Below are 13,097 nucleotides of genomic sequence, written 5' to 3' on the forward strand. Positions count from 1 at the left end.
TCCAAAGTGCTGGGATTACAGGTGTGAGCCACCGCCCAGCCTTTTTTTTAAAAAAAAAAAAACAAAAAAAACCCACAGGATCTCGTTCTGTTGCCCAGGCTGGAGTACAGTGGTGCAGTCAGAGCTCACTGCAGCTTCCACCTCCTGAGATCAAGCAGTCCTTCTGCCTCAGCCTTCCAAGTAGCTGGGACCACAGGCACAGACCACTATGCCCAGCTAAATGTAAAACCTTATATATATAGATATAGAGAGATATATAAAATCATATATCTATAAAGACAGGGTTTTCCTGTGTTGCCCAGGCTGGTCTCAAACTCCTGGGCTAGGGTGATCCTCCTGCCTCAGCCTCCCAAAGTGTTGGGATTATAGGTATGAGCCACGGACCTGGTGTTTTTGTTTTTGTTTTTGTTTTGAGACGGAGTCTCGCTCTGTCGCCCAGGCTGGAGTGCAGTGGCCGGATCTCGGCTCACTACAAGCTCCGCCTCCTGGGTTCACGCCATTCTCCTGCCTCAGCCTCCCAAGTAGCTGGGACTACAGGCGCCCGCCACCTCGCCCGGCTAGTTTTTTGTATTTTTTAGTAGAGACGGGGTTTCACCGTGTTAGCCAGGATGGTCTCAATCTCCTGACCTCGTGATCCACCTGTCTCGGCCTCCCAAAGTGCTGCGATTACAGGCTTGAGCCACCATACCCGGCCTTTGTTTTTGTTTTTAACTGTAATTCAGGCTGGATACATTGGCTCATGCCTGTAATCCCAATAGTTGGGAAGGCCTACGCAGGAGGATCACTCAAGCCCAGGAGTTTGAGATCAGCCTGGGCAACATGGGGAAACACCGTCTCTGCACAAACATTTTTTAAACAATTGACCAGGCATGGTGGTACACATCTGTAGTTCCAGCTACTTGGGAGGTTGAGGTGGGAGGATCGCCTGAGCCCAGAGAGGTCAAGGCTGCAGTGAGCCATGATCGTGCCACTGCACACCAGCATGGGGGACAGAATGAGACTCCCTCTCAAAACAAAAACAAAAACAAACAAACAAACAAAACCCGGAGGCAGTATGGATGGCAACATAGCAAGACCCCCTCCTCTTGAAAAAAAAAAAAAAAAAAAAAAAAGGAAGGAGTTAGAGGCCGCAGTAACCTATGATCCCGCTAGAGCAGGACCACCGCTCTCAAACAAAAGGGCGGGGGGGCGGGGGGCGGGGGAGGGGGCGTGGCCATATTCCTGATGATACCTTTTGCCTCCAGCTCCAATATGATTGGTCCCGGCTCCGTAACTGACAGATGTTATGTACCTTGGCGCTCGCTCCGCTCACCTCCCCTAGGACTGGCCCTGGACATGGCCAGGGTACCCCATGGAGGGCCCGGGGGAGCAGTGGCGCTGCAGGGTGTCCTTTATGTCAACGCTTTGCGGATGTGCGAGCGGAGGAGGCCCCTAGAACGCGCGGCCGCCACATTTTAAGGAAGTGACTTTTTTTTCTTTTTCTTATTTTAGAATGACTTTATTGCTTCTTATTTTTAAAATGACACGTGAAAAAGGAAAAAAAATGATACTTAGGAGTTATACACACGTTCAGAAGGAAGAGAAAAGTACAGTGAAAGGCTGGGTGCGCACACCTGGAATCTCAACCCTTTGGGAGGCTGAGGTGGGAGGACTGCTGGAGCCCAGGAGTTCAAAACCAGCCTGGGCAACAGAGCGAGTCCCCATCTCTGCATAAATTTTCTTTTTTCTTTTCTTTTCTTTTCTTTTTTGTACTCTGTTGCCCAGGATGGTGTGCAATGGCGCAATCTTGGCTCACTGCAACCTCTGCCTCCCAGGTTCAAATGATTCTTGTGCTTCAGCCTCCCAAGGCTGAGATTACAGGCATGCGCCACCACACCTGGCTAACTTTCTTGTATTTTTAGTAGAGACGGGGTTTTGCCATGTTGCCTAGGCTGGTGTCAAACTCCTGGCCTCAAGCAGTCCTCCTGCCTCGGCCTCCCAAAGCACTGGGATTACAGGCAGGAGCCACCGCACCCATCCTGTTTCCACTTTTGGAGGTTGTGAATAGTGCTGTTGTGAATGTGTCTGTCCAAGGGTTTGCTTAAACACTTGTTTTCATTTCTCTTGAGTCTGTCTAGGAGCGGGATTGCTGGGTCATTAGGAACTCTATGTTGAACTTTTTGGGGGAACACTCATCTGATATTTCGTTCGAATTGTGGCCAGTGCTGAGAACTACAGAGTTTTGCATATGAGGTCACATTTCTGACTTATCTTGGAAAAATTTGAAGCTGGCACGGTTGCTCACACCTGTGATCCCAGCACTCTGGGAGGCTGAGGCAGGAGGACACTTGAGGCCAGGAGTTTTAGACCAGCCTGGGCAAAATAGAGAGACCCCATCTCTGCAGGAAATTTTAAAAATTAGCCAGGCATGGTGTTGCATGCCTGTAATCCCAGCTCCTCAGGAGAAGGCTGAGGTGGGAGGATCACTTGAGCCCAGGAGGTCAAGACTGCAGTGAGCTGTGATTGCGCCACCGCACTCCAGTCCAGGCACAGAGCAAGACCTTGTCTCCAAAAAAAGGAAAAAGAAAAGAAAAATCCTCGCCAGGCACAGTAGCTCACACCTGTAATCCCAGCACTTTAGGAGGCCAAGGTGGGTGGATCACTTGAGGTCAGGAGTTCGAGACCAGCCTGGCCAACATGCTGAAACCCCGTATCTATTAAAAATACAAAAATTAGCCGGGCGCAGTGGCAGGCGCCTGTAATCCCAGCTATTCGAGAGGCTGAGGCAGGTGAACTGCTTGAACCCGGGAGGCAGAGGTTGCCAAGATCGTCTTCATGGCACCTGAGCCAAGTGAACCAAGATTGCGCCACTGCACTCCAACCTGTGCAACAGAGCGAGACTGTCTCAAGAAAAAGAAAAAGAAAGAAAAGAGCCTGGGCATGGTGGCTCACGCCTATAATCCCAGCACTTTGGGAGGCCGAGGCGGGCGGATCACGAGGTCAGGCGATCACGGTGAAACTCCGTCTCTACTAAAACTACAAAAAAGTTAGCCGGGCGTGGTGGTGGGGGCCTGTAGTCCCAGCTACTCGGGAGACCGAGGCAGGAGAATGGCGTGAACCCGGGAGGTGGAGCTTGCAATGAGCAGAGATCGAGCCATTGCACTCTAGCCTGGGCGACAAGAGCAAAACTCCATCTCAAAAAAACAAAAGAAAGAAAAATCCGAGCCTGTGGGGTTTCAGGCCAGGCTGACCTCACTCTCTGGGGTTGGGCGGGGAGCGCAGCGCGTGTCTGACACCCATGGCTGGCTCCCTCCTGCCCTCCACAGTTGTTCATGGTGGACAACGGGGCTGATGACTGGCGCATCGCCATGACCTGCGAGCGCGTGTTCCTCATCTCACTGGAGCTGGCGGTGTGCGCCATTCACCCGGTGCCCGGCCACTACCGCTTCACGTGGACAGCGCGGCTGGCCTTCACGTACGCGCCCTCAGTGGCCGAGGCTGACGTGGATGTGCTGCTGTCCATCCCCATGTTCCTGCGCCTCTACCTGCTGGGCCGGGTGATGCTACTGCACAGCAAAATCTTCACGGACGCCTCGAGCCGCAGCATTGGGGCCCTCAACAAGATCACCTTCAACACGCGCTTTGTCATGAAGACGCTCATGACCATCTGCCCCGGCACGGTGCTGCTGGTCTTTAGCATCTCCTCCTGGATCATCGCAGCCTGGACAGTGCGCGTCTGCGAGAGGTGCGACCCCGCCCCGGGAGCCCCCCCATGCCCCCAGCCCCCGTTTCCCTGGACCTCCCTGCCCATTCATGATTTCACTGACCCTGGGCTCCTCCCGACCCTGGCCATTGCTTCTGTCTCCCCGATTGCAAGACACCCATGGTGCCTCCTGTCTCCCAGTTTGTGGCTTCAGTAATCATCCTCTCTGGGGATCTAGTCCTGTGTCCCCAGCTGCCCTCAACCAGGGAGGGACCCCAGCTCCCTCTCCCTCATCCTCCCCGCCGGGGTCTCCCAAGCCTCCTTCTCCCAGCCCCTCGGCTCCCTGGGAGGCTGACTTCTGATCTCTGGGAGGCTGACTTCTGATCTCTGACCCCAGGGGCGCAGGCAGCAGGCACAGGAATGCCTCCCCTTCCCCTCTGTCTCCCACCTCCCACGTTTAACCAGCTTTCATTTTCCCCTCTGCCCGCTCCACCGGACTTTAGGGAAAACATGTGAGTCCCACCCTTGGCTGAGCTGTGTGCGCAGAACAGCCGCTGCCACCGCTGCCGCCATCCCCGACCCGCCAGGAATTTAAGATTAGCTGCCGCAAGGGGAGGGAGGCAGGGAGAACGGGCCAGCAGGGTGGGTCGAGGTCAGTCCCCCCATCTCAGGGACAGGCCGCTCCACTGGGCTTCCTTTCCGAGTCTCAGGGCCCTTGTGTCCGAATGGCGGGGGTTAAGGAAGGGCTTGGCTCTCATGTTGTGTTTGGGCAGCTGACCGCTGCGAGCTCCGATGTTTCCTCCCAAGACTTAAATAGATCTGGGGTGGGCTGGGCGTGGTGGTGGTGCCTGTGATCCCAGCTACTCGGGAGGCTGAGGCAGGAGAATTGCTTGAACCTGGGATGCGGAGGTTGCAGTAAGCTGAGATTGTGCCACTAAACTCCAGTCAAAAAAAAAAAAAAAATAGGCCGGGCGCGGTGGCTCAAGCCTGTAATCCCAGCACTTTGGGAGGCCGAGACGGGCGGATCACGAGGCCAGGAGATCGAGAGACGATCCCGGCTAACACGGTGAAACCCCGTCTCTACTAAAAAATACAAAAAAACTAGCCGGGCGAGGTGGCGGGCGCCTGTAGTCCCAGCTACTTGGGAGGCTGAGGCAGGAGAACGGCGTAATCCCGGGAGGCGGAGCTTGCAGTGAGCTGAGATCCGGCCACTGCACTCCAGCCTGGGTGACAGAGCAAGACTCCGTCTCAAAAAAAAAAAAAAAAAAAAAAAAAAAAAAAAGACAAATAAATGGGTCTGGGGTGAAGCAAAACCGGCCGCGCCTTCGGGACCTCCAAACAGGAGGGAGTCTGTTGTGAATACCCCTAGGAGGTGGTAGGCCATCAATCCGGTTTACAGAGAGGGAAACTGAGACTCTGGCAGGCAAAGGGACTTGCCCCGGGGCCTGAGTCTGGCGGTCTCAGAGGCAGGAGGGGCTCCGCCAGGCCTGGGGTGTGAGGGTGCCTTATCTGGGAGAGGGTCTCCCTGCCATGCGCCTAGCTGGTGGAGGCCCTGGAGGGGTCCCTGACTGGACCCCTGCTTGCCCTCAGCACCCCATCCTCATGCCTTCACCCAGCCCCCACCCCCCATACCCCCACGGGCCCTGCCTGGGCCTGAGGCCTGGTGCTCAGAGATGAAGGCCCCAGTTTCTCCGGCTGTCAAGGCTTCCAGGGGTCTCCTTGGGCCTTTGATGTTCCCACATGCAGCTCCTACATACCCCTGGTGGGTGGGGTCAGAACTAGAGTCGGGGGTATGGGGTGCCCCTCATCAGGTATCCCTGAGGTCCAAGCTGGGTCCTTGCAGGACTCTGGGGGGGTGGGGCACGGGGCAGGGCCGGCAGGCAGCCAATCCTAAATTCTGAGCCTGGCGACCATGCTTGAAGCCCCCTTGCCTGCCTCGCTCTGACCCACCCCCGCCTCCCGCATGTCCCTCAGCCCTGCTCCTGGGTGGTCCTACGGCACCCCCACCTTATTGCTCTGTCTGGATCTGGGGCTCACCCACCCACCTACTAGAGGGCCCCCCTCGCCCCTCCTGCCCTCTGGGGGTCAGGCAGCTTGGGGCTCAGATGTTTTGGTGTAAGATGGGGGTCAGTCAGCTGGGTGCGGTGGCTCACGCCTGTAGTCCCAGCACTTTGGGAGGCCGAGGCAGGTGGATCACGAGGTCAGGAGATTGAGACCATCCTGGCTAACATGGTGAAACCCTGTCTCTACTAAAAATACAAAAAAAAAAAAAAAAATTAGCCAGGCGTGGCGGCAGGTGCCTGTAGTCCCACCTACTCGGGAGGCTGAGGCAGGAGAATCGCTTGAACCCAGGAGGTGGAGGTTGCAGTGAGCCAAGATCGTGCCACTACACTCCAGCTTGGGCGCAGAGAGACACTGTCAAAAAAAAAAAAAAAAAAAAAAAAAACAGAAAAGATGGAGTCAGTCCCTGGGCCTTCACCCAGCAAGCATCCTAGAAGCCCAGACCGGAGGTGCCTGGAGTGGCATTCAATCTCCACAGGAATGAAGACCCCCAAATGCCAATCTTTGGGGAGCCTCCATCTCCTTCCCGCTGGAGCCTCTTACTCCAGCCCTATCCTTAGGCTCTGTCACCCACTGTGTCTGGCACAGGCCTCCCCTGAAGATCCTGCTCTGTCCAGGCCACTTCCTCGGTGCTACCCCAGTTGACCTCTGACCTTGAATCCCCCAGAGGCTGGCTTGGGGCTCAGATGATCTAAACCCTGCAAAGGAGTGGGTTAGCTGGAAGCCAGGTCAGAGGGGGCCCAGCCCCCAGAGAAAGGCCAAGGGGATTCGGGGACTCAGAGCTGAGCGGGAACAGATCCTAGAGCCACCCCCAGACCCAGAGAGCCAAGCCCTTGGCACCCTGGCATGGCTACAGGCAGAATCTCTTTGCAGCCTCTCTGGCCGAAGTCCTAAGCCCGGCTGTGACCAGGACTAAGTTCTGTCAGTTTTAAGCCCTTGGGGCCTGTCTCCCTGGGTCCCAAAATGTAGCCCCAGGCCTCTCCCCAGTGCCAAAGCCCATGCCCCTCTCCTCCCAACCCCCAGGTGCAACATGGGCCTGGAGTTGGGGGACTCATGCTGTCCTCCAGTCTATGTCCTTCATATATGGGCGTCCCTTCTTGCTCGAGCCCCAGGTCGTGATCCTCCAGCCTCCCACCTCCTCCAGTCCTCCTACCTCCTTGGGGCCTCGCTGGCTGGGGAAGTTCTTCCTGGTGTCTGACCCGAATCCTTGCCTCCACCTCCTGCCGCTTCTGGTGCTGTGGTCACCCGTCCCCCTGTCTGTGTGTGTCTGTCGTTGGGAGGGGGATTGTATGTTCATACAACCTCACCTGGGCCCCTCTCTGCCCCATCCAGGGAAGCAGCTTGGGGGGCAGGTGAAGGGAATGTGGAAGGGCTGTAGGGGAGATGGTGCACCTGTCCTATACCCACAGGACATGGCCCCAACGCAGCCAGGTGGACTCAGGGCCCTGCAGCCCTGGCGCTGCCCCAGGCAGTGTGATGGAGGCAGAGGGGATGGTGTAGACTGAGCCCTCCCTCTTCCCACTCTGGCTCCCCAGGTACCACGACAAGCAGGAAGTGACCAGCAACTTCCTGGGGGCCATGTGGCTGATTTCCATCACCTTCCTCTCCATCGGCTACGGCGACATGGTGCCCCACACCTACTGTGGGAAGGGCGTGTGCCTGCTCACTGGCATCATGGTAAGGGCGAGGCTCCATGTGCATGATCCTGGGAGGTCCAGCCAGCCATCCATTCCACCAGCCCTTGCATACCCCTTGCTGACAGGGTGCTCACCCCATCACGAGCTGTGCCTGATCAGCATCCCTCCGTCTGTCAGTCCACCCCTCCTCTGCTCTGCTCTTTTCCTCTGACATCACGTGGAAGCCACACCCACAGGCTTCCTGGGACATCTCCCTGCAGTCCTTCCAGGCCTAGATATGCAGCTCCCACCATGCCTGCCCAGTAAGAAGCTGTGGTCCACTCTGACCAGAGAGTCATTGTCACCCCTTTATTCTCTACAGCCCGATTTATTCACAGCCTTTGGATCCAGGGCAAGGGGCTTGATGCTAAGGTGCCTTAGTTTCCTTGGCTGTGACCAATGCTACTTCCTCTGCTTTGCAAGGGCTAAGTCGGTTATTTATGTGAGAATCCCAGAACCATGAATGCCGTGGACACGCTGTAAATACCTGCTGGAGGCCAGGCGCAGTGGCTCATGCCTGTAATCCCAGCACTTTGGGAGGCCAAGGTGGGCAGATCACCTGAGGTTGGGAGTTTGAGACCAGCCTGTGACCAACATGGAGAAACCCCCATCTCTACTAAAAATACAAAAGTAGCCGGGAGCGGTGGCTCACACCTGTAATACCGGTACTTTGGAAGGCCAAGGTGGGCGGATCACGAGGTCAGGAGTTCCAGACCAGCCTGGCCAACATGGTGAGACCCTGTCTCTACTAAAAATACAAAATTAGCCAGGCATGGTGGCGGGCGCCTGTAATCCCAGCTACTAGGGAGGCTGAGGCAGGAGAATTGCTTGAACCCAGGAGGCAGAGGTTGCAGTGAGCCGAGATCACGCCATTGCACTCCAGCCTGGACAACCACAGCAAAACTTCATCTCCAAAAAAAAAAAAAAAAAGAAACCTGCTGGGCTGTGTCCTCTGCAGCCCAAACCCCCTTCCTTGGCTGACTTTCAGGGTGTTCCCTGAGTCCCCATTTGTCTTTCGTGAGTCGGTGGGCGCAGGCAGCACCCCGTCTCCCCGAACGATTCTCCAGTCTGCCGTGGGTGCCTGTAAACATCCTTTCATGATCACTGCTTTCTCTTTTCCCTGATTCAATCATCGGGGTCCCTGTCCATCCCCTCTTTCCAGAACCTTCTTTCTCTCCAGACATGTTTTATGCCCATGCCAACAAATGCTTTTCCATGTTTTACTTTATTCAATTTTATTTTTATGTTTTTATAAAGATGGGGTCTCACTATGTTGCCCAGGCTGGTCATGAACTCCTGGGCTCAAGTGATCCTCCTGCTTGGGCCTCCCAAAGTGCTGGAGTTACAGGCCTGAGCAATTGCACCTGGCCCATGTCCGACTTTTTTTTTTTTTTTTTTTTATTGAGATGGAGTCTCACTCTGTTGCCCAGGCTGCAGTGCAATGCCGCAATCTCGGCTCACTGCAACCTCCACCTCCCGAGTTCAAGCCATTCTCCTCTCTCAGCTTCCTGAGTAGCTGGAATTACAGGCGCCTGCCACCAGGCTCGGCTAATTTTTGTATTTTTAGTAGAGATAGGGTTTCATCATGCTGGCCAGTCTGGTCTTGAACTCCTAACCTCAGATAATCCACCTGCCTCTGCCTCCCAAAGTGCTGGGATTACAGGCGTGACGCCAGCACGCTGGCCCCCCCTTTTTTTTTTTGAGATGGAGCCTCACTCTGTCGCCCAGGCTGGAGTGCAGTGGCGTGATCTTAGCTCACTGCAACCTTCCCCTCCCAGGTTCAAGCGATTCTCCTGCCTCAGCCTCCCGAGTAGCTGGGATGACAGGCACCCGCCACCAGGCCTGGCTAATTTTTGTATTTTTAGTAGAGACGGGGTTTCACTATGTTGACCAGGCTGGTCTCGAACTCTTGACCTCAGGTGATACGCCCACCTCAGCCTCCCAAAGTGCTGGGATTACAGGTGCAAGCTACTGCACCTGGTCCATGTCTGGCTTTTTACTGGCAGCCCAGCATGGGTCCCTCCCTGCAGCGTCTGTGCGGTACATCGTGCTGTTGCAGAGCCTTTGTCCATTCCTTTTCCTTGCTGTCTAGTATTCTAGGTGGAGGTTTCCAGCAGGTCGCTCTATCCCAGTTGACAGGGCTTTTCCTGAGAACAGGCTTCTAGGTGCTCTCAAAACCTTTGTCCTGGCTTGGAAACTGAGACAGGGTTTCCTCCGGGAACCTGTGCTTGTGCTCTAGGCCAACCTTGCTCAGGCTCAGGGTGTTGGCATCTAAACTTGCCTGGGGCTGGGCATACTAATGGCTCATGCCTGTAATCCCAGCACTTTGGGAGGCTGAGACAGGTGGATCATTTGAGGCCAGGTGTCCGAGACCAGAGTGGGCGACATAGTGAGACCCCATAGCTCTACAAAAAAAAAAAAAAAAAAGGTGGGGGGAGGGGGCAGGCGCAGTGGCTTACACCTGTAATCCCAGCACTTTGGGAGGCCAAGGCGGGTGGATCACCTGTCTGGAGTTCGAGACCAGCCTGACCAACATGGTGAAAACCGCTCTCTAGTAAACACACACACCCCCATACACACACACAATTAGCAGGACGTGGTGGTGCGCGCTTCTAGTTCCAGCTACTCAGGAGGCTGAGGCAGGAGAATCACTTGAACCTGGGAGGTAGAGGTTGCAGTGAGCCGAGATTGTGCCACTGCACTCCAGCCCGGGTGACAGAGCGAGACTCCATCTCATAAAAAAAAAAAAAAAAAAAGAGGCCGGGCGCGGTGGCTCAAGCCTGTAATCCCAGCACTTTGGGAGGCCGAGACGGGCGGATCACGAGGTCAGGAGATCGAGACCATCCTGGCTAACACGGTGAAACCCCGTCTCTACTAAAAAATACAAAAAACTAGCCGGGCGAGGTGGCGGGCGCCTGTAGTCCCAGCTACTTGGGAGGCTGAGGCAGGAGAATGGCGTGAACCCGAAAGGCGGAGCTTGCAGTGAGCTGAGATCCGGCCACTGCACTCCAGCCTGGGCGACAGAGCATGACTCTGTCTCAAAAAAAAAAAAAAAAGAAGAATCGTCCTACCTCCTGGAGTTGCTGGGGGTCGAATGAGCTAATGTGTGGGACATGCTGGGAAACAAGTAGACCTGGAGTCAGTGAGCTCCGCAGATGGAATCTACTCACACTGCTGACTCAGGGAATGGGGAGGCTGCAATCTGGGCAGGCTTCATGGAGGAGGGAGTGACCTCAAGATGGGACGCTGATGTGCCCCCACTCTGCCCCACACACAGGGAGCTGGCTGTACCGCGCTCGTGGTGGCTGTGGTGGCCCGGAAGCTGGAGCTCACTAAGGCTGAGAAGCACGTGCACAACTTCATGATGGACACTCAGCTCACCAAGCGGGTAAGGACCACGGTTCCCATGGAGGCCGCCTCCTGGCCTTGTCAGTGAGCGTAGAACTTCCCTGCTTTCCTTCTGTATGTGCCGGGCACGCGCATGTGCCCATGGGTTACCATGCAGCCCCATGTGCTGGCTTTGGGAGGCCGAGGCGGGTGGATCACCTAAGGTCAGGAGTTCGAGGCCAGCCTGGTCAACATGGCGCTAACCCATCTCTACTAAAAATACAAAAACTAGCCTGGCATGGTGGCAGGTGCCTGTAGTCCCAGCCTCTTGGGAGTCTGAGGCAGGAGAATCGCTTGAGCCTGGGAAGCAGAGGCTGCAGTAAGCCAAGATGGCACCACTGCACTCCAGCCTGGGTGACAGAGCAAGGCTCTGTCTTAAAAAAAAAAAAAAAAAAAAAAAAAAAAAAAGGCCGGGTGCGGTGGCTCACGCCTGTAATCTCAGCACTTTGGGAGACCGAGATGGGCGGATCACGAGGTCAGGAGATCGAGACCATCCTGGCTAACACGGTGAAACCCTGTCTCTACTACTAAAAATACAAAAACTAGCCGGGCGCGGTGGCGGGCGCCTGTAGTCCCAGCCACTCGGGAGGCTGAGGCAGGAGAATGGTGTGAACCCGGGAGGCGGAGCTTGCAGTGAGTGGAGATCGCGCCACTGCACTCCAGCCTGGGCGACAGAGCGAGACCCCATCTCAAAAAAAAAAAAAATGACTGTGCTTGACTCTGCCACCACACACCCATCTGTGAATAGTGCACAGAGCGACATCATGGCATCTACCCTTGTGCCCAGTCATATCCACCCATGGGCATTCAGCGAGAGGCTTGGGCCAGACTGCAATATGCAATTTTTTTTTTTTTTTTTTTTTTGAGACGGAGTCTCGCTCTGTCGACCAGGCTGGAGTGCAGTGGCGCGATCTCGGCTCACTGCAAGCTCCGCCTCCCGGGTTCACGCCATTCTCCTGCCTCAGCCTCCCGAGTAGCTGGGACTACAGGCGCCCACAACCGCGCCCGGCTAATTTTTTGTATTTTTAGTAGAGACGGGGTTTCACCGTGGTCTCGATCTCCTGACCTTGTGATCCGCCCGCCTCGGCCTCCCAAAGTGCTGGGATTACAGGCGTGAGCCACCGTGCCCGGCCGCAATATGCAATTTGAGAGCTGCCTGACCCTAGCAGGTTGACTGCTCTGTACCTCAGATTCCTCATATATAAAATGGGAGATGGCTGGGCGCGGTGGCTCAAGCCTGTAATCCCAGCACTTTGGGAGGCCGAGACGGGTGGATCACAAGGTCAGGAGATCGAGACCATCCTGGCTAACACGGTGAAACCCCGTCTCTACTAAAAAATACAAAAAACTAGCCGGGCGAGGTGGCGGGCGCCTGTAGTCCCAGCTACTCAGGAGGCTGAGGCAGGAGAATGGCGTAAACCCGGGAGGCGGAGCTTGCAGTGAGCTGGGATCCGGCCACTGCACTCCAGCCTGGGCGACAGAGCGAGACTTCGTCTCAAAAAAATAAAAAAAATAAAAATAAAATAAAATAAAATAAAATGGGAGAAATAAAAACACATGCCGATTCACTGAATTAACATCTGCATCATGGCTGGGTGCGCTCACGCCTATAATCCAAGCATTTTAGGAGACAGAGGCAGGTGGATCACTTGAGGTCAAGAGTTCGAAACCAGCCTGGCCAACATGATGAAACCCCCATCTCTAGTAAAAATACAAAAATTAGCTGGGCATGATGGCAGGCGCCTGTAATCCCAGCTACTAGGGAGAGTGAGACAGGAGAATCACTTGAACCCGGGGTGTGCAGTGAGGCAAGATCGCACCACGGCATTCTAGCCTGGGCCACAGAGCGAGACTCTCAAAAAACAACAACAACAAAAATACCATAAAAAACATTTGCATGTTTGCAGAGAAAGGGCCTGGCCCATCATGAGTGATGTGTGTTAGGTATACACACATTGCGCAGACGTTGCTGTGCAAGCATGGCCCTGCCTTATAGCCCAGGGACCCTGAGAGGCATTTTCAGAAGTTTCTAGAGGTTTCTGGAAGATTCTAGACATTTCTGCAGCCTTTTGGAATTTCATGCCAACCCTGAGGCATGAAATTGTTCTTTTTCTGGCCCCAGGTAAAAAACGCCGCTGCTAACGTTCTCAGGGAGACGTGGCTCATCTACAAACACACCAGGCTGGTGAAGAAGCCAGACCAAGCCCGGGTTCGGAAACACCAGCGTAAGTTCCTCCAAGCCATCCATCAGTAAGTCCAGCACCTTTCCAGCTCACGTTTCTGTGTCCACA

At 55.0% G+C, this 13,097-nt stretch overlaps 2 protein-coding genes across 8 annotated transcripts in view; both read left to right on the forward strand.

Moving 5' to 3' along the window:
- Positions 1 to 13,097, forward strand: part of SLC5A5 (solute carrier family 5 member 5) — a 173,646-nt gene that overhangs the window by 108,251 nt on the left and 52,298 nt on the right. The gene's annotated exons all lie outside the window — the stretch shown is intronic.
- The window catches only part of KCNN1 (potassium calcium-activated channel subfamily N member 1), a 48,955-nt gene that overhangs the window by 25,740 nt on the left and 10,118 nt on the right, over positions 1 to 13,097 (forward strand). For 3 of the 7 annotated variants that reach the window (XM_077978466.1, XM_077978467.1, XM_028838957.2), the window contains 4 exons: positions 3,306 to 3,724; positions 7,279 to 7,420; positions 10,697 to 10,807; positions 12,929 to 13,056. In XM_077978466.1, the coding sequence (XP_077834592.1) occupies positions 3,306 to 3,724; positions 7,279 to 7,420; positions 10,697 to 10,807; positions 12,929 to 13,056 (800 nt within the window). Of the gene's footprint in view, positions 1 to 3,305; positions 3,725 to 4,185; positions 4,195 to 7,278; positions 7,421 to 10,696; positions 10,808 to 12,928; positions 13,061 to 13,097 lie in introns of all 7 variants that reach the window. The other 4 variants (XM_015123285.3, XR_013409260.1, XR_013409261.1 and 1 more) reach the window with 4 other exon arrangements.

This window comes from Macaca mulatta, chromosome 19, assembly GCF_049350105.2.
Source record: "Macaca mulatta isolate MMU2019108-1 chromosome 19, T2T-MMU8v2.0, whole genome shotgun sequence".
Lineage (NCBI taxonomy): Eukaryota > Metazoa > Chordata > Mammalia > Primates > Cercopithecidae > Macaca > Macaca mulatta.